Source organism: Astatotilapia calliptera, chromosome 6, assembly GCF_964374335.1.
Source record: "Astatotilapia calliptera chromosome 6, fAstCal68.1, whole genome shotgun sequence".
Classification (NCBI taxonomy): domain Eukaryota; kingdom Metazoa; phylum Chordata; class Actinopteri; order Cichliformes; family Cichlidae; genus Astatotilapia; species Astatotilapia calliptera.
Window position 1 is genome coordinate 13,228,482 of NC_137427.1, and position 21,952 is coordinate 13,250,433.

The window sequence follows — 21,952 nt, forward strand, 5'->3', positions numbered from 1 at the left end:
CTGCCCCGGGGCCTCCTCCCGGTGGGACATGCCCGGAACACCTCACCCAGGTGTTTTTAATAACATAAAAAAGCTGACCAGGGCCTTTTGTGATCTATTTTTAATTTGATTGTGTGCCAAATATTTTCAGTGGCTGACTGGTCTAGACTGCAGCAGCCGGTTTATTTTTTACCAAAGAGACATGCTGTTGTAAAAGGTTCAGTCCTGCTATAATAGGCAAGGCCTTTGCTCAAACTTGGCCTTCCAGTCATTTGGATGGTACCACATACTGATCCAAAATGTATTTATATATCCATATCTTAGCAACAATGTGGATCACATATAAAATTAGGACATACATAGTTATCACAAAACACTATATTTTATTTTATTTTTTTAGAAACACAGTTGCATATCAAAATATGATGTCAGCTATATCTTGTATAAGTATGAAAATGGTGGCAATCATATCTTACATTAGATTATATTTTGGAATCAGTGCACAGCCAGACCTCATCAAACATTTCATTTAAACCAATCAGACCGAATCAAAGGCAAGGAACAGGGTTTTAGTGGATAAAAAATGCCACGGGGTTAAAGACACTGGGAATTGGGTCAGTATTAAATTGAAAAGTCACACAACACACAATGAAAGACTGGGGAATTTATATGGCAAGTAGCAGGACCTTGAGTCAGATTTTTCCTTTTAAAAGAATCAGCATTACAAACATTTGAGACGAAGTAGCTAAAAAAAATTATTTTAATGTAACCCTTTAAAGCAGTTTTGCGTAACTATATTTAAATCCCTGTAGAACCGGAACCACGTAAGCTAGCGCAATAATTTACTTTTTGCATATGAAACCGGAGGAGTTGTACTTACATCTTATGCCATCAGCTTGTCCTTGGTCACGGTTTCCTTCCACACATAGCTTTGCAAATACTGCATAAAAAGCGCTAGCAGGAACAAAAACATAATATTCCAGAAACACGCTTTGCTGATCCGATCAGCTGTTTGTAACACTTCCCACATTGAAACAGACATCAGCGCAAATGATGGCATGTCCGCCATTACCTGCCCGAAACTGGAAGTGACGTCATTTTCGCGGAAAATGTAGTTTTTTACTTGTAGGCCTTAAAAGCCAATGCTGTTGTTTTTATAAGTCATGTTTGACTTTATGCTTTTCTGAATAGTTGCTGGGATGCTTAGAACTCCAATTGCACTACTTAAAATAGTTTATTTTGATGCACATGCTGTTTTCTTTGCAAATTTGCATCATAGGATTGTTTTTCATTTTTTCCTGCAGTATATAAAAATTGGTGTATCTCAAAAATAAAACTATGAAGACACTCAAAATAAATTTCCTGCTGTTGTAAGCTATTTATTGCAATTTTTTTGCATTTAAAGTTTTGAGGGATAAACCTCTTAAATTTCTCCAAGTAGAAATATACGTAAAAAAAACCAAAAACGATTTTCAATTATTTTGTAGTTTATTGCACTTTTTTTGCAATTCATCTCGTTACTGTGGACTTAATGCATACATATTATTATAATATGGGCTATAACAGTTGTATTGATGTATAGCAACTTGAAATGCTCCCTAAAATGGAACTATAGCATGTAAAAATATAAAGTAAGCTCTGGCGGCCTTGGTTCTATGGTAGGTCTTAAAGGGTTAATAATATTGTTTTTTCTTTTTTAGATATTACATTGACGTTGACCTCCCTACACTGGTCAACCACAGAAAGATAAATATGACATCCAGACCAGAAAATAAATTCAAAAAGCATATTTATCTTTATGTATTAACTTATTGCTTTATGGGTATAGTTTCCCACAGCTTTTCATTCATGACCTTTTTAGTGAGTCCCCTGAAACATGCTATATAGACTACATGTCATGGTCCTGAGTCTGAGGACTCAGTGTTTTGTGTTTCCTTATGCTTTTGTTCATTCCGAGTGTGTATTCTGTTGTGATTTTGCCATTTGTTAGGTTTCTGTTCTTTGCCTGCCTGCTCCCACTTCTCTGTGTTCCCTCTGTCTGTCCATGGTGTTATTGTGTCTGCTCATGAGTCTGCCTGTCATGTTCAGTGTCCTGTCTGATTCTCTGTGTCTGTTAGTTTCCTGTTTTATTCTGAAAGTTCATGTCTCATGTCAGTGTGTTCAGTTTTACCTCTCCCCTGTCTCGTTAGCCTTATTGCTCCCAGCTGTGTCTCCCTCCTGTGGCCCATTCCCTGATTACTCCCCGTGTATTTAAGCCCTGTGTTTTCCTGTGCTCTCTGTCGCGTCGTCTGTTTAACGCCGTGTCCGTCTGCATCATTCTGTGTAACCTGGTGTTTAGTCTGCGTCTCTCCGCCATCTTTCATTGTGTATTTTGTTCCTCCCCCTGTGCGTGTTTGGTTTAAGTTGAGTTCTTTAGTTTTCCCCAGTTTAGGTTGGTTTACTCCCCGCTCTGCTCCTCCTGTTTTTGTCCCCTTATCACCTCTGCAAATAAATATTCACTCGCACCCCAGTCAGTGCCTGCATCTTGGATCCTTTACTCAATTCACCACACGACTGCTGTGCAGCCGTGACAGTACGACGCGACCACAAGATGGATCCAGCGGCCCTGACCGGGAAGAGCGACCTCACACGGGCCCTACGCCTGGTGGACTGGGTAACCCACACCTCCAATGCACGAGCGAAGGTTGTGGGGATAAATGCCGTTGAAGCAATCCTGGCCGGAAATCCCTATCTCCACCAGGTCCGGGGATTTACAGACTTACTCGCTGAGCTGCATAAAGCCCGGGAAGCGGTGCAAGCTCGGGAAGTAGCGGATTGCGCCCAGCAACAATGGACTACGACCGCCACAAAGCATCCGTCTCAGAGTCACCCACCGGAGGTTTCACGGCCCGACCCCCCAGAGGTTTTTTCCTGCCTGTCGGAGCCGTCAACGGTTGGGAGGAAACATTCGCACCACCGGCGCTTCACCCCACAGCCGGATTCAGGGACTCCTGTACGACCAGCTGTGGTGAGTTTTAAGGACGCTGGTGCTTCTGGGACTGTGTTTTCTGGGGCTGTTCATAGTGAAAGTAGAGACAGTACACGGCGTTTACCTACCTTCGTGGTAACTGACCTCTCACAAGTTGGCATTTTCAAAACATCCATAACAGTAACTGACTGTGTGTCATCCACTCCACCACCAACTCCAGTCTCACTTCAACCAGTACATCAGCCTTTAGCCAGTTCATTAGCCCAGCCTGCATCTATGCCATTAGCCCGATCACCCGTTCCCTCCATACTGGAGGCTGTGTCTGTGCCACCCATTTTGAATCCCGTTCCTAGCACCCATTTTAAGCGGAGAGACAAACCCATTAAAACCACTCTAGTTTCTCAGAAACTGGCTAATTTAGAGACTGTTACTCGCCCCAGGGCCTCCCCAGAGGCTGGGTCTCAGCCCCCAGCAGACTCGGGACCCCTGGCGGTTAAGAAGCCAGCTGGGTACGGCACCCGGCCGTCGCTGCCTGAGCAGACTCAATGCTCTGTGCAGCTGCCGTCTGCCATGTGTTTGCCAGAGGCCCGTGCGCCTGCTGGTTCTGTTGCGTCCTTGCCAGAGGCCCGTGCGCCTGCTGGTTCTGTTGCGTCCCTGCCAGAGGCCCGCGCGCCTGCTGGTTCTGTTGCGTCCCTGCCAGAGGCCCGTGTGCCTGCTGGTTCTGTTGCGTTCCTGCCAGAGGCCCGTGTGCCTGCTGGTTCTGTTCTGTGTGTGCCAGGGGCTCCAGTGCCCACTGGGTCTGAGACTGTTTTTGCTGGGGGGCCCGAGGAGCCCGTCCAGCCTTCTGCCTCGTCAGCTGGAGGGCCTGAGGAGCCCGTCCAGCCATCAGCTGCAGTCTCATCACCAGCTGCAGTCTCATCACCAGCTGCAGTCTCATCACCCTCGCCTGCTGCGGCCTCAGAGTCTTCGGCCTCGCCTGGTCCGGTTTCAGCATCTGCTTTGGCTTCATCCTCGTCGCCTGGTCCAGCGTCTGCTTTGGCTTCATCCGGTCCAGCCTCTGCATCCTCGTCTGGTCCAGCCTCTGCATCCTCGTCTGGTCCAGCCTCCGCTTCATCCTCGCCTGGTCCAGCCTCCGCTTCATCCTCGCCTGGTCCAGCCTCCGCTTTATCCTCGCCTGGTCCAGCTTCTGCTTCAGCGTCCTCATCAGCTTCGTCTGGTCCAGCCTCCGCCTCCGCCTCGTCTGGTCCAGCCTCCGCTTCGCCTGGGGCTGCAGGGGCCACGCAGCCTTCAGGTCCCCTACTACCACCTCCACATCGTCGGTCATCTGCCAGGCCGCTTGTTGGGCATCTCCGCCACCGTGGACGCCCTCCTGAACGCCGCCACTACTTTCCACGTGGCCGGCCTCCGGACTTGTTTCCACGCCGCTGTTGCCGTCCGCACGGTCAGCCCCCAGAGCTGTTTCCACGCCGCTGTTGCCATCCGCACGGTCGGCCCCCAGAGCTGTTTCCACGCCGCTGTTGCCGTCTGCACGGTCGGCCCCCAGAACTGTTTCCACACCACTGCCTACTGCGTGGCCGGCCTCCGGACCTGCCCCACTGCCGCTGCCTTTCACACGGTCGGCCCCTGGAACTGAACTGTTTTGGCCTCCGGGTCGGCCCCCTGACCTTGTCCGTCTTGGCCTTTTCGGACTTTATTCTGAAAGTTCATGTCTCATGTCACTGTGTTCAGTTTTACCTCTCCCCTGTCTCGTTAGCCTTATTGCTCCCAGCTGTGTCTCCCTCCTGTGGCCCATTCCCTGATTACTCCCCGTGTATTTAAGCCCTGTGTTTTCCTGTGCTCTCTGTCGCGTCGTCTGTTTAACGCCGTGTCCGTCTGCATCATTCTGTGTAACCTGGTGTTTAGTCTGCGTCTCTCCGCCATCTTTCATTGTGTATTTTGTTCCTCCCCCTGTGCGTGTTTGGTTTAAGTTGAGTTCTTTAGTTTTCCCTAGTTTAGGTTGGTTTACTCCCCGCTCTGCTCCTCCTGTTTTTGTCCCCTTATCACCTCTGCAAATATTCACTCGCACCCCAGTCAGTGCCTGCATCTTGGATCCTTTACTCAATTCACCACACGACTGCTGTGCAGCCGTGACACTACATGTCCTTTGAGTTCTGTATTCTGTAGGACATTCACTAATTCAATAAGAGCTTGGAAAGATGATATAGTCAAGACAAAAGCCCAAAAAGCCCGGCTCTCAGCCTCAGTGAAACACGCCAATGGAAACAGATAGCATTCGGTTTGCAAAACAGAAAGCAGTGGAATGTATTTAGGAATTCAAGTACAAACAATGCCTTAGAGAAATGATCCGGTTTGGAGGTTGTTTAAAGAGAAAATCTTGTATGTCTTTGGTGTATGTCTTACCCACAGTTAGCTGACCAGTCAGTTGTCCCTGTTCATTCCGAGCATTGACAGTCACATTTCTGTCTGACTGGAGGATCAGTGGACTGTCCTATAAAGAAGAGGAGAGAGAGATGACTAAAAGAACATCAAAATGTAGATTTATTGGACTCTCACAAACATAACCACGAATACCAAAATAGCTTCATAGTTTTCATTTACACCTATTTACTTTACTTTCTGTCTGTGCCTTGTAGGCTCTTGCTTCACTGGACACCTTTCAACCAACGAGCCAGTACTGTCATAACTTATATCAACCTCCACAGTTCACTCTTGACTCCCTCTCCTCTCTGCCAGCACCGGATCCTTTGCACTCAATTTACATAATCCATTCAAAATGGCATCCATCTGTGATTGTGTTTGCTTGTGTTGAATTGTGTGTATGTCTGCGAAAAGCCAATTATTCTCAACCTAAATGATATAAATACAGCTGTGACCCTGACCTCTGCTTTCCTCTTTTAAAGTCTGACTGGGACAACTTTGGTTTACATTGAGTGGATATGTGTTGCAATGAATGCAAACCTGATGTCTGCCATTTTCATTGGCTTACAAAAACAATCTAACATCGCTCTCTCTCTGGGTCCTTCTCTCAGAGCTACCTCGGCTGTCGCTCCCAGCCCTTCCCAGTCTGCTGACTCTTCCCACTTATATACTTAACCAAGTTTCCACCTCTTTCATTACATCTCTGCACTTGCATCATTTTCTTTTTTTATTCTCTTCCTCTGCCCTGCGTCTCTCACTCTTACCCTTTAAATTGCTTATTTGTTTTGGCTGCTTGAAATGAATAGCTCACAGGTGACCCAATTTCTCTGTTGATTTCCCCAAATTAATATCTTGCTGCATTCTGGTCTGAATTCCAAATGAGTATTGTGTTAAAATTGGAAAGTCGTTGATCCGTTGAAATGGGGGGGGGGGGGGGCCCTTTCCATCCTCTTCTGACTGAATCTCCCTCATTCACCCACCCATTCTCTGTCGTGCTATTTGTTATGGATGGATATTTATTGTTCTGCTTATGCAAGTGAAGACCAAATTCCTAATATGGCACACCTGTCTGTGTTCTATTTTAGAGCATCAGGGGCTCCTGGGAGTCACGAATGCAAACATGAACATAAGTGTTATGGGTACACAAAGTTATGAACAGACACACACACACACATACAACAGCCTTACACGTACACAAGACAACATGTGGCAAACAACGTTTGCGTATGACTGTACACCTCACATACACACTTTGATAAATGCACATTCTAGATATGAACACATGCAAACATTAACACCTGAAAGGGCACTTAGGTGCAGTTCAAAGCACTCAAGCTTGTGTGCATGTGTACGCAGAAACACATAATCCACTCATACAGACTCGGGTAACAAATTTGCTAAACAACAAATGAGTGCTCCACTCAGTTTATTGTGCAATGCGTCTCTCTTCTATTTCCTAACACATGTACGCTGGATTAATTATTTTCAACGGGGCGTGTGATAGGCTTCACTGTATTATCTTTCCACTCTGTTAAAAGCGAAGGGTGCTTTGAAAACTATGACAGATGTAATATGCCTTGAATCATTCCAGCTCAATGGGCGGTGTGGACGAACATGCCTGGTCTTATTGTGTTAGCGCAGGACTCTGTCATTTTAAAGCGCAACCATTGATGGGAAGTCTTATTCTATTAAATGCATATATAATCTATGGATATAAAGTTTCCAAATAATGACTACGTGTTAAACAGTTGCTAACGTCGTTATACGACAGCTGAATGTTGCCCACGATGTATGAAAAAGTAACAATACTGTCTTGTCCTTCTTGATGAGAAAATTGTCAGCTCCCCCTAAAAGACATTAGCAGTAATCAAAGACTGAAAATCAAAAGCTTTTCGTCACTTGCATTCCTAATTCTATTAAAATAAGATCTTTTATTCACTCATTTGACACACAATACCCCAGTGTGCAGCCTTTATTATCTCTGTAGAAAATAAAGGCAACATTTTTACAATGTATTATCTACCCATAGCGCCCACTGTACTAGTTCAGAGCATGTTCCTACCATCTGAAGAACGCTCTATAGACACAGTCTTCAGATAATTAAGGGCCCAGGGCAGCTGCTTTATAAATACTCAACCTGCTGTTACTGTTTGCTTCCCTTAAAGCTACTAAGAGAGTGCTGCAGATCAAGTTTAAGAAAAACCTCAGTTTCAGCAATCATAGTTCATATTTAGTATGAATACTAATTGAGTTACCATTTGGTGATGTTCAGCTTTGCCTATTGCCCAAAACCTATGCCACAAAAGCACACAAACAGCAAACAATAAGAGTTGTTTGTCTCTTTGCTAGCAGTGACACCTAACACTGATCAAACTAGCTCCAATTTACCCAGAACAAGAAAGCACCACTAGTAGCCTGAACAGTATAAAGGACAATTATATGCAAAAACTGGCTCCTTTAAATGTGAGCTAGGCCTCTAGCAATAAACAAATAAATAAATAATTTTAGTCTTGTTTGCATGGAAAAATACACACATTTATCCTGAGATAAATTTTGTTCTTTTCACACTTCGCAAGTTACCACGGAGTTACACACGCACACACATATACACACATATAAAACTAGTGCTTTTAAAACAAAATTTTAGGGGGGAAAAAGTTTACAATGAAACAATAATAAGTAACAAACTTTATTTTAGTGAAGTAAATTAGCTATGGTTGTCAGATTGTGCTTTTAAAATTTAAAGACATTGTTGCGGTCCGCTAATTTATTAGAGGACACATTTTGGTTGGAGCAACACTGAACCCTTACACCAGGGTAGCAAGAAAAAGGTATAAATAAAAGGAAAAACAAATGTATACAATGTGTATTGTATCAAATGCATAGAAAACAAATCCACCAGTACTAGTGCAAAGGTATAGCGTGGAAATATCCATACATATCTCACATATGCTTTGTGTTGTTCATCCATTATTGTCCCTCTGGTTTTGTTGTTAACGTCTCACTCATAAATCTCATCGAATAATGCAAACTATGCACTGAGGAACAAATACAGTCACAAGCACCATACTCTCTCTTGCGAGCTGACACAACATACACCACTGCACCATTAATTAAGTTAATAGTTAAATTTTTGCTTTGATTATGGATACAGGCATAGGGCTGCCAGCCTGAGGTAGCCAATGTAATTAGTCAGGTAATAATAAGCTGTAGACGGGTGGCTCATCATCACAGCCTCCAGCCCCCAGTACAGATGGGTCCTAAAAGCAGCTCTCAGCTCTCCTGTTTCATTGGTATGTCACTGACTGCCTGACTAGTCTGGTCAGGACACATGGTTCAAAAGTGATTTTTATTTAGTTATTACTCCAGCTTTCAACTCTCCTATCTGTCTCTCATGATTGGTCTCACAAGCGGTCTAACTTCATACATTAGCTGTTTCGATAGTAATATAGTCAAGCCTCATACAAGATGCATTTGACTGATTCATCTTTGCCGTCAGCATCATAACAGCTTTTAGCTCTCCTGACTGTCGTGCTGATTGCTTGTCTCACTAACAGACTGACTCTAAATGGCTATGGATGTAAGCTGAACAAGCAACACTTCTGGCTGTCATGCTAATAAAAAAGCTTTAATCTCTCTGGTCTCTGGTCAGCTCGATTCTCATGTTTGTCTCTCCGACTATGCAAGTGACTGCTTCTTCTGCAATATCCCCTCAAACTCAAACCTTTAGGAATTGTTACTTTTTGAATGTGATGCAACATATGAGGAAACTCATTTATGGAAAACTGAGATCTCAATATAGTAGAATGATTATGTTTAGTCTGCTGTGTTTTTATGTCTCTCTATTGATACGTGTGGAACCTTTTCATTATAAATGTCCTCTAAAGCTCTGTTGCTGATGCGGTTAAAATTACGAAGTTGTTTTAATTTATCAGTTAAGTCAAGTATATAGTAAATCGTTCAGGGCTAAATACAATACTAATCAAACACTGTATGATAAAATGCCTGTGGGGGTTTCCCAATTCCTCTTTCAACCTTAATTCAGTTATCTAGCATAGACTATTAAATAAGTAATGTGCTTGGTGGCATGCAGTGCTAATGTGGTGTTTTCTGTTCCCACAGCCAGAGACAATAAACTAGCAGTGCCCTTGTGTGTATGGGTATTTGGACTGAATATGTTCAAGCTTCTTAATGTCCATTCATAAGCCTTATCATCTATTTAACTGGTCACCAGTGTTCGTTACAAGACTTTTATCTACAGATGTGAGATCTGTGTAATCTGTTCAAATCTCAAGACAAGAATGAGATTGAATCGATTAAAAATTAGCAGTTCGTCCATTTCTACTAAGTAGCCAGAATGGTGACTATAGAGCTCAAGAGATAGGTTATGTAAGTAAAAACCTCATTCATATTCTCTATTTGGATTTTGATAATCCACCACAATCTTGTATCCATCCAAAGAAAACTTGCTATTAGCTATGAGAGTGATTAAGTCAGGAATGGAGCACTGTACCACACTGATGACTAGGATATACTATTAATATTATGATACGGATTAAATCTGAGAAAGTTAGAAGTCCTTTGGGGAATCTGGGAATTGCAATGCATTATGGGATGAGCAGTTCCTTCACTGTCAAAAGGAATGACATTTTTTAAAGCAAATTTCTTCATTGCTTTTATTGACCTCATAGATAGTTGTCTCATTTACATGAGAATTTTCTGAAATGTCCATGAGGAGAATCAATGGGAAATTAACTTTCGTGACTCCAGCTCAGTCACTATTGAAGTTTTCGGGTCAAGAAGTGTATAGCATTCTACTCACATCTGATTCACCGTTATCATACCCTCCTTGTACTCAGAGCAATGCATCTACTGTGAATGCACTAATGCACTTAAAATAGCAAGTGCAGAAGTATACCAAATGAAACACAGCAACTGTGTCACCAGGTTTCATTGCAAGACTAGCCTGCACAAAGCAGGTAATTACTCACCACAGAGAGACAAAGAAAAATTAAGAAAATGTGAGAAAGCCTGAAGGGCCTCAAGAACACTGAGGGCAGAGGGTGGGACAAAGAGGTACGGGTACAGAGGGACAAGAGGTGTACGCAGGGACCTCCCGGCTCCAGGGTTGCAGAGTGATAAATCTTACAAAGAGCAACGAGAGAAAAAGAAGAGTGGGAGAAAGATAGAGATGGGAGGCAGAGTAGGGTAAACCACAGAGCATCTGTTTTAGAGATAGAGACACCAAATAGATCTATAAACTGAAGTCGCTACGTCAGCCCTCTGCTTTCTGCTTCTTCATGATAATGTATGGTGCTTAAGCGACCAGTCAACAAAGTCACACAGCTCAAGGAAAATAAATGCCAGCTGAGAAAGAAATACTTCAAGATACTAAAGTTAGATGTACCACTTTTTACAATACTGCATTACAAACTGGAGCTTTCTTAAAAGAAATAGTGATTATAATGTTTATTTTATTTACTCTTTTTGCTCTCCACATTGGTCTGTATAACTGTATGTCCTCACAAGCAAGGCATTTATAATAAAGTATGCCATTTATATTGAAACATTAACAGGCTTTGAGAACCTAATTCAGACATCTCATTTAGGGAGACACGCAGAACATCCATATCAGTAGTAACAAATGTGTTTGGCTACATCATGGCCATATAAGTAAATTCTCCCTCAAGTCCTGTGTCCTGTGGAATGCTTGAGGACAGGAAAAGAGAAAAGATAAGTGCAGAGGATAGAGGTAGTGAGGAGAGCAGAGAAGATAAAGTTGCAATGCTCCATTTACCATGAAATATTCTCCTGTGGTTCAAATACTTGAGGTGAAAGAGAAATAAGTTTACTCTGTACAAGTTTTTGTTTGTAAAAGTATGCAGGTGACGGTGACTGCTGTTTGCCCGAGTCAATATGTGGAAGAAGTGCACAGTGTGTGTGCAATGTGTGAGACAATATATTTTATATTCTGTCCATGAATATTTCTAAATGCATATGTTGTGTTTGCTTGCATGCATTTCTGCCTGCCTACACAGACGTGTTGGTGCTCATAGATTATTGATCAGGGTCAGTTTCTTAGACCTTCAGCGGCACACACAGATACACACTTAAACACGGACTTGCGGTTTCTGAATACTTTTTACTGAAAACAATATAATATGGCTACTTCCTGATTTGACTTTTTACTCTTAAAGGACTCGTACTTTGGTAGTTTCCAATACCTGGGTTTAAGCTTGGTTCTGCAGAGTCATAGATTCTGCACAGCAATCTCAGGAATGAAACTGTATTAAAAAATTAATTGAAGATTTCATACCAATCATTATATCTATTTCATTCCTCTGGTATCCATCTTTCCTCTTGTGGTTTCCTTTCTGTCCCTGTTCAACTCAATTCTCCAAGGGATCATAACAGATCCCTTTTCATTTGTGCTAAACCCATGGGTGTGTGTGTGTGTGTGTGTGTGTGTGTGTGTGTGTGTGTGTGTGTGTGTGTGTGTGTGTGTGTGTGTGTGTGTGTGTGTGAGAGAGTTCTGCTTTATATATATGTGTGCGTGTGTGAGAGAGACAGAGAGAGAGCAAGCGAGAGAGAGTCCATTTTTTTTTCTTTAATGGCCACACAGACGCTTCTGTTTAACCCCGTCACCCCTGCAAAGTCAGGACAATCCATTCCATCAAAGCCAGACAGGATCAGGTAGCAGCTACCAGAAATAAATACTTACATCTCTGGTCTATGGTTAGCCTACAGGCGGCAGGTTTACTGCTAATGTATATCAGTTATCATTGCTGGTTTATCCTTTGCCTCAAGGTTATCCATTTCGAGCCTAATGCGCAAACAATAAATTGCACATAACTGAACCTCATGTGGAAATAAGTAATAGCACCACCGCTGTCTGTAGCCGGATAGTTTTGTTTTTCCGGTCACTGATGTATGCAGTCAGAGAATGAAATTATAATAATATAAATCCATCTGTTCCAAAGTGACCAGTGAGTTAAATGTCTTTCACTTTACCCTCAGTACTTACTTTTATCCTGCTCAACGCCACAATCCTATAGTAATAACCACTGAATAATGTATGCTAGGCCTTTCCTACTTACCCTAGAGAAGCAGTGTTGGAAGGATATGGCTGCTTCAAATTTAATACTCTGATTCACTGGGGGCTTGAGGCTGGTGGGAATTTTCATGTTCCTATTTTCTATAAAGACCCAAGCCTTTTAAACAGTACAAGAAAAATGCTGTCCAATTCTTTGTCCGCTTAGAAAAGCTTTGAAGAAGGAATCAGGCAGAATTTCCAAGATGTTTCAGAACTTTTTTTTTCCAATGAACCAAAGTTTTAGAGTGTTTATCTTATAGGATTTGTATAATTTATTCTGTGCCAAAAACCAATTAAGTGTAACAATTAGCTCTTTGGCTGCAAAATGATAAGTCACTAAGCTTGTTTAGCCGTGCAAATTCCATGCAATTTTATCACTCTTTGCATGAAGACAATCAAGCAAGGAAAATAATTGTTTTTTTCAAACCCCATCTCTAACATCCTTTAGTGGGGCAACCTTTGTGCTTGCATTTCGTTTCCAAACTGAGGTTTTAATCAGAGCTCCTCTGGGCTTTTTAGCTCATTTTCTAGCAGTTCAGTATATCTTGTGGTTTGTTAGTGTCTCATTGCTGTGACAGGGATTTCCTGATGTTGGCCTCTCCTCAGAGCTCTGAGCCATGTGATGAAATCCCCAGTCGAGTTGCTGCCTTCATAATTACTGGGAATGGTTTACAAGGGTGGGACATAAGAGAGATGAAGTGGATTCTCTTGATGGCAAAACATTGAATAAAATGGGACATGGGAATGGTTTACAGAGATGAGAGGAGAGTGTGAGAGCGACAAGTGGGAATTTACATACTGAGGAGAAATAAGAGATGACAACGACAAAAAGGACAGAATATAGTTCCAACCCGTGGACTAAAAAAAAGAAACCTGTTGGAAATCATTTATTTTTTAGTAACATGCACTGAATACAATGTTTCATTATGTGTCACATCACGTTCATGCTAATTCCTGCCTGCCATCTAAGTACCACAGAGATGCAAGAGTGACTTGGACTTAATTTGTTCATAATAACTGCCTCCTTACAGGTAAGTGCAAATTACAGTTGACTTGATCCAGAGGACATGAGGAGTCACTCAATAGTTTAATGAATATAAAATGATTCTGGATTAAAAACATAATCTGATTATTATAACAAGTTGCAAAATTAAATATAATGTATAGCATTGCTAACCTTCAGAGTACACAGTACTCAGTTTTATTCTATTTTATTCACTCATTCATGAAAACCATCTCCTTGCAACATATGCTGTTAAAACATATCAAACCTGTGGATGTTGTGATTATTTTTTTCATTTATTTTTGACAAACTGCAATTGGAGTAGATAGTAAGCTACTATTTGCATTTCAGCATTGGCTAACAGCGCTATGCTATCTATTGCTTTTTTAAATTTTTTATCAGTGCACCATAAAAAAAATACAAATACAGTACAACATTGTGCTGCTTTTGTCATGATCCAGGTCTTTGACGTGGCATTTTGATTTTTGGAGGGCTTTTTTATAATTTAAGTTCATGCTCTGTATAATACTGTTCTGAGTTCAGTATTTCCTAGTGCTTCAAGAACTATAGTTCTAGTTCTTGGTTTCTTGTTTGACGATGTTGGTTCCCTTTCATGTCCTAGTCTCATCTCTGTGTTTTTCCCTCTGTCTGTGTCAAGTTCATTTCCTGTTTTATTTTGATGACAAATTATCTCTTGTGCTTAGTATTCAGTTGTACTTCCCGTGTAAATGATGGGATATTAAAGAAATTCAGTAACAATGACCCAAAGGTAAGAAAGCCTAAATAGGACAAACGGAATAAAGGATACATACAAAGACACATTTCTTTTATCTGTCTTTTTTATTTTCTTCTTACTGTTCTCCAACTTTAGCTGTTCTCTCATCACTTAATTTTAAAGTTGTCTAGTGACAAGCTTCAGCTTATTTATTCCTTTGATATACACTCAACAAAATATAAACGCAACACCTTTGTTACTGCTCCCATTCCCCATGGGATGGACGTAGAGACCTAGAATTCATTCCAGATACACAATATAACCATCCCTCCCAAACAGTGGTCACAAATCAGTCCAAATGTGTGGTAGTGGGCACATCTGCTATATTGAGATAATCCATCCCACCTCACAGGTGTGCCACATCAGGATGCTGATCTGACATCATGAGTAGTGCACAGGTGTACCTCAGACTGCCCACAACAAAAGGCCACCCTGGAATGTGCAGTTTTTTGCGCTATTGGGGGTCTGGGGACCCAGAACCGGTCAGTATCTGGTGTGACCACCATTTGCCTCATGCAGTGCAACACATCGTCGCATGGAGTCTATCAGATTGTCAATTGTGGCCTGTGGAATGTTGGTCCACTCCACTTCAATGGCTGTGCGAGGTTGTTGGATATTCGTGGGAACTGGTACACGCTGTCGTATACGCCGGTCAAGCACATCCCGAACATGCTCAATGGGTGACATGTCCGGTGAGTATGCTGGCCATGCAAGAACTGGGACATTCTCAGCTGCCATCTGCCCTGAACAATGTGAACCATGATTCATCCGTGAAGCGCACACCTCTCCAACGTGCCAGACGCCATCGAATGTGAGCATTTGCCCACACAAGTCTGTTACGGCGACGAGCTGGAGTCAGGTCAAGACCCCGATGAGGACGACGGGCATGCAGTTGAGCATCCCTGAGACGGTTTCTGACAGTTTGTGCAGAAATTGTTTGGTTGTGCAAACCAATTGTTCCAGCAGCTGTCTGGGTGGCTGGTCTCAGACGATCTTGGAGGTGAACCTGCTGGATGTGGAGGTCCTGGGCTGGTGTGGTTACACGAGGTCTGCGGTTGTGAGGCCGGTTGGATGTGCTGCCATATTCTCTGAAACGCCTGTGGAGACGGCTTATGGTTGAGAAATGAACATTCAATGCACGGGCGACAGATCTGGTTGACATTCCTGCTGTCAGCATGCCAATTGCACGCTCCCTCATTGCTTGTGGCATCTGTGGCATTTTGCTGTGAGACAAAACTGCACATTCCAGGGTGGCCTTTTGTTGTGGGCAGTCTGAGGTACACCTGTGCACTACTCATGATGTCAGATCAGCATCCTGATGTGGCACACCTGTGAGGTGTGATGGATTATCTCAATATAGCAGATGTGCCCACTACCACACATTTGGACTGATTTGTGACCACTGTTTGGGAGGGATGGTTATATTGTGTATCTGGAATGAATTCTAGGTCTCTACGTCCATCCCATGGGGAATGGGAGCAGTAACAAAGGTGTTGCGTTTATATTTTTGTTGAGTGTATATTGCCTTGATCTCTATGTAATGTTTAGCCCTTACTTTTAATTCCCTTTGTTGTGTTACTTTGTTTCTAGTCTTTATTTTCTTTACACCGTGACTCTGCATTCACTACTCTTTGACATCTAAACAGAATTTTTTTAAAAAAAATAAGGAACTGAATAATTTTAAGTGCATCAGAGGTTGTACATAACTTCCATGTGGGTGGATAGATGGATGGATGGATGGATGGATGGATGGGTGGATAGATAAGACTGCATGAAATCCAGTCCTAACAGATGAAGTTGTCCCTCTCTATCTCTCTCTCTAGTTTAAGTCTTTGCTCTCTTTATATTAGGACTGCCTATAAGTTTTTGGTTTATATAGTTTTACTCTACAGCATATCACACACAGTAATCTGGGTCTTTATCTTCCTGGAGATCTAACCAGCAGTTGTACTGTATGTCTTAACAACTGTTTATGCATTACCGTTTATCAGGACAAGCAGTGGGTACTTAGTCAAACCAAAAAATAGACATCAATTAAAATACACCAAAGTAAACTGATCCCTCTCCTTTCAGCTCAAACAGTGCTCTGTCATAAAGCTTTTTGCTTGTTTGCATCCATTCCTATTTTTGCATGAAGCACGCTTGCTTTGGATCCCACTGGAAACCGTAGCGTGTCTCCATTTCACAAGTTTGTCAGTCCCACATTAACAATGACTAGAACCTTCCAGCAGCTTTTTAAGGGTGCCTGTACATGTGTATTGTGGATAAAACCCAGGTCTTTGGCCGGAGACTGATGCTAGACAGGGTGTAGTTGGCTCTGCTTTCACAGCTCTTAGATTAGCTAGGAGCGGTGCCCTGTGTGGAAGCAGAGCTACAACTAGCAAACAGATAAACTTCTGTGATTTATCATTGTAACAGAAATTTTCTCTTATTGACCACCAACATATTTGTAGAGAAGGAGGAGAGCAGTGTGAAAATCTTTTTAATAATACCTTTAGCACGTTAGGAATGAAAACCTTGATGATGCAGAGGAGATAGCGCATCAAGTTTAATAAAACAGGCAACAGGAACAGGCAAGCCAACGCTTTCATACTAGTGTCTCTGAGAAATCATATTATGTTTACCATTTGCTTTGTCAACACCCCACCTGGATTTTGATACGTTATGTTTGCCAATAATAGTTAATGTGTAGTCAAGTGTTTTCAAGTAATTCTCTGTCAAAGAAATGATTCAGTGATCATGGACTTAGAGGGTTTTAGGGTAAAAATATGACAATAAACAATATTGTAACATTGTTTATTGAAGAAAATAAAAAATAAATGAAACACACACACACACACACACACACACACACACACACACACACAGTGAATTTCACTGAATTCAATTTCCAAGTGTCTCATATTTGGCCCTTGGATTAAAGTTTAAGGGCATTTTCATTTATTATCCTGTGTGTTGTAATTTCAGAATTCAGGTTTGTAGCATATGGAACAATCCTCTGGCTAAGCTATGAATCGCCAGTTTAATTACAGACAATTTATTGTTGGCTGGAATACTGAATTTCCCAAACGCCATCTTTAGAGCCTCATACTCCTAGAATTTTTCCATTGTTTTGCTATGATAATTGGCTTTCCTGTTTTACAGTTCTGCCAAGTTCCAACATCTTAAGGGAAAACAGGCTCTTCAGTTATCACCTCAGTTGTACCAGTTTGGCATTTGAGTACAGCACAGGGATTGTCTTAGTGGCAGATCTATTGCTGTGTTACTGCGCTGGCTCCAGATCTGTTTGTCTGTCTGTCTGTCTATCTGTCTGTCTATCAGTCTGTCTGTCTGTCTGTCTATCTACGTCTTCATTCCTTAATTAAATTAAAAATTAAATCTAAAGTAGCTTAAATTACCTTAAGAAATCTATCTAAGCACTGAGGTCGGTAGAGTCGAAAAGAAAGACTGCAGCTATTCTGGGGATTGGATTAGACCTGCTTCAAATGAGACATATATGGTTGGCCATAACTTTTCCCCATTCAGTGTGCAATTCTGTTATATCTATTTGATTATGTATGTATTCAGTCTTTTCTGAAAGGTTGTCTGAAGTTCCTCAGAATGTTTACATTTTTTATGTATATACTTTGCTAAAAGCACAAACAAGAAATTGTTGACAGCATCGATTCTGCACGTTAAGAATTTTTGGGGCAATATGGAAAGATCACATAAGAAATGAATAGTAGATAACACCAGCTTAGATAAATAACTTGGCGAACAGACTTCAGGAAAACTGCACACATACTCCCTCATCTAACAAATCTTTGTACTGGAGAATTGCAACAAACCAACAATCCCTAAAACAACAAAACAGCAAAAAGAAGTTTTACTGCTTTGAAGGCAGGGAAAAGACACACCAGAGTCTAAATATGGCCTGGCCTGTATTTGTATAGCGCTTTTACTAGTCCCTAAGGACCCCAAAGCGCTTTACACAGCCAGTCATCCACCCATTCACACACACATTGACACTTAAATATCTTGAATGTATTTATTTTCTTGAATTACTCACTAGACCTTAAGCATTAACTGCTGTCCCTTCAGTTTACATTAAGGTTTCTGCCCATGCATTTGTATTACTCATCCTGAGGCTGTTTTTTATCATGACAGGAAATTTGCCACCTGTAATAAGTTCTTAGCAAAATATTATTAACTTTATTCCCCTTCTTGCACATAGAAATAAAGCATGCTACTATAGTGGTTTTAAGATTAAATGGGTCTGCCCAGGACAGGACAGGACTTTGCTATAGGCAGCTCATGACCTATTTAGCTACGGAATAAAGGCGTCACAGTGGTGTATAATAAGTATAGCTTACATAGCTTGCATGAATGATATTTACTTCTGTGTAAAAGCAAAACCAGACCTGCAGAGAACGTGCCTAATGTGAACACATCGTTGAATTTCATGGAACAATATTCAGTTTGATTATGATGAGTATGCAGATTCACTGGTGGACAATTGGCTATTCTGCACGAGTGAGACAAAAGTTTTTATTTATTTTTGTGTTGTTTTGCTGGGAAACTGGGTCACAATTGTAACGTCAATGAATTCCAACTGACTAGAGCTGCCTATGCTCCAGTGCAGAGCAGAAAGCTGCCTTTCAAGCCAGTGGGTGGGGGAATTGTGCCCATTTTAAACTGAAAACACAGGTATTTGGTCGAATATTAGCTTCTGGAAATTTGTGTGCTTCAGTAATAGCTGCCTGCCACTTCAGCTAAGTTAGCACATACTGTTGTACTCACATTAATGTTACATACACACACATGCAGCCATAGTACAATATGTAATTTGGGATGATCCACATTGTACCAGTGATCTGCACACTGGTAATTAAATTGAATCTGTGTGTCTTCTTACTGCAAGATTGTGTGTGTATGTGAGTGTGAGTGTGTGTTTAATGTCATAGGGCCAGAGAAGTGTAATGCCACACTCCTAGTTAATTAATTCAAATGTCCACCCTTAATTAATTTCACACGGTGGAGTGTTCCCATGGAAACAATGTGTGAAAACATAATACCTGTAGGTTCCAAGGTGTGTGCTTGGGTGTGCGTAAACACAATGACTGTCTGTTGGGTATATTTTAACAGTGGTAGGCCAGAGAGTAATTTTAGCACAAGCACATCAAAATAGAAAATATGAATGAATGGTAGTTGAGTGTATAGGCAGATATGTCTGTATACATGTGGAAGTGTGTGTAAATGGAGTTTTTTATGAAGACTAAATTTCATACTTATTGTATATATACTTTAAAAAGTGTGTATATATGTATGTGCTGAATGATAACTGGCTAAGCAGAATCTATAACATATTTTAAAGAAGACGTAAGGGAGTGGATATTGCTAACAGGATTTGGCCATACCAAACCAACCGCTTTACTTAAAAGTGACCATGCTGTATTCATGCCACATGAAGTTAAATTCCTCTCATGACAGATTATGCAGTCTACATGACCTGGTGATTACACTCAACACATGCTTTAAAACACTTCAGTAAACGGGCACTCCGTGGTTGAGAATGAAACATCTCTATCTTGGCTGTCCCTTTACCTAATATAGGCCCTCATTTTCCACTGATGCTATCATTGAAAATAGCTATGGGCTAAAAGATAAATTTGACTGTACAAAGCTATCTGCTCGCCTGATCACTATGCCAATTACTACTCAGAAACCAAGATTGGAGGGTATTCAAAGTTGAAAATACAGAGAAATATCAGCTCTTCATGCTTTAAAGTGAAGCATTGCGATTCTTCTTTTTGCATAAATTATGGCTGCCATAATATATCTGAGGTCATGGTTGTTACTGAAGGATAGAAAAAGCACAGTGCTAAATGGGGCTAACTTTAGATTTAGGTAATGAAATCGAAAATAAAACAGCACTCAAGAAGATGCCCGGCCAGCTATGAATGACCCTGAGTGTGTGTAGTTCACTAAATCAGATGTTAACTGGAGTGCTGGCACAGAGTTGATAGCCTTGTGCTCAATAGTTACTACTGTCTTTATGCCAGCAATGCAGCAATTATGGATGTCGAGGGATGTGCTGCCTTGAGCCAGGACTGGTTATAAGGAAATGAGTTGTTCAAGAGAAGGTATTGCTTTTTCAACATTAGCACTAGAGTTAGCATGTTGAGTCAGATTTAGAAAGGAAAGGCTTAGGAAAATATCCCAGTCTTATTTTCTCCTTTTTACATTGTGTCAAGGTTTCAATAATATAGGCCAATATTATTACACTAATCTCCTTAGCAGGCTTTTTTTTAAATTAAATTATATTCATCCTTGCAGTTTTCGTGGCTATGAAAGTGCAGTAGAGCTCAGTACTCTGCACACAAATTAAAAGTTCTATGCTGAGTTAGTTTAATTCACTTTGATGTTGTCCATATAAATATGTAGGATAAAGCATTTGGATGCTACAACACCATCTTGTTGGCTAATGCAGGGTTTTTGGTTTGCTGCCAAAGGCAGAGGTACAACTTGACAAGAAACTTGGAAGAGTATTTTGATGGACTTTAGGTCAAGCGATTTTTATTTTAATGACAGCATTATTAAAATTCTTAGATTTAACATGGTATGGCATGATGTGCCCTTTCTCTTCAGTCAAGTTTTGTGATGAGGGGATTTGTTGTGGCTTTTAGATGATGTGACCTCTGAGACAGCAGCTTGAGGGAGGAATTGAATGGTCTTTAAGAGCAAGGGATTAATATTCTCATTCATTTTGTCTCGTTTCCTCTCTCGTCTCTAGGGCCAATGTGACTTTCATTCTTCTGACATTCTAAAAAATGCTATTAAATGTTAATGGAGTCTATTTTTACATGGGTCATGACCACATCTGGGACACACATATGTATCAGAGACTTATACAATGGACACACAGGAATTTGGACATTTGCGCAGACAGGACAGACACAAACATAGAATCGAATATAAGAGCACATCTTGCAGTGACTCTATGCCGGTTAACATGGGGCTTGCCTCACAGTTTGAGAGCGACTGTTCTAGCCTAACAAAATTTAAGGACCTTGTAAAGTTAGTCAAATATGTTCTGAATTTTTAAAAAATATATATTGCTATTGCTATGCTGTGCATAATGAAATACTGACAGTGTCTAATATCCCTTAAATTGCATCAGTCTCTCTCTGCTGTGCACTTTCAATGACCCACATCACAAACAATTCAAATACAATATTTCTAGCTATTGTACTTGACAGTGTGTCCAATTTTTATCATGTTTTATTTTATTCATTTACTCATTTCAATGAAAGGTGACCCTTTGATGGAACGACAATGAACAAAGATAAATAGCGCTGTAGACATAAAAGCATGCCGAGCTCTATCCCAAATAAAATAGCATAATGAAAAACTATAAAGAAACCAACCTACACCATGTGCTTCAGGTGATTGCAATTAAAATCAAGTGTACTTGACAGCTGAGCTTTGAAACATTTTCTTAATTATAAACAAAAGATGTAAACACAAAAACAAAGGAATAGAACTTTACATGCATTTATTCTTCTGAGAAAGTTGTGAGCCTGAGCTCTCGTAAGTCACATGCTATCAACGTCAAGCAAAACCGTGTGATACCAGCCACAGTGCAACAGTTCCACAGCAACAGCCTCAGAATCATAGTTTATACTAAGGTCTGCATCCGTTCAGTTATATTTATCTGAGACTGTTTACAATGCTGCA

At 41.2% G+C, this 21,952-nt stretch overlaps 2 protein-coding genes across 2 annotated transcripts in view; both read right to left on the reverse strand.

Moving 5' to 3' along the window:
* The window catches only part of LOC113023928 (zeta-sarcoglycan-like), a 384,596-nt gene that overhangs the window by 97,188 nt on the left and 265,456 nt on the right, over positions 1-21,952 (reverse strand). The window contains exon 4 of the mRNA XM_026170405.2: positions 5,348-5,435. Within this exon, the coding sequence (XP_026026190.1) occupies positions 5,348-5,435 (88 nt within the window). The remainder of the gene's footprint in view (positions 1-5,347; positions 5,436-21,952) is intronic.
* Positions 1,962-5,328, reverse strand: LOC145429398 (uncharacterized). Its single transcript, XM_080302787.1, has 2 exons — positions 3,852-5,328; positions 1,962-3,791 (listed from the first exon to the last, which is right to left on the reverse strand). Exons 1-2 carry the CDS (start codon positions 4,269-4,271, stop codon positions 3,441-3,443), a joined length of 771 nt encoding a protein of 256 aa, XP_080158913.1. The 5' UTR covers positions 4,272-5,328; the 3' UTR covers positions 1,962-3,440.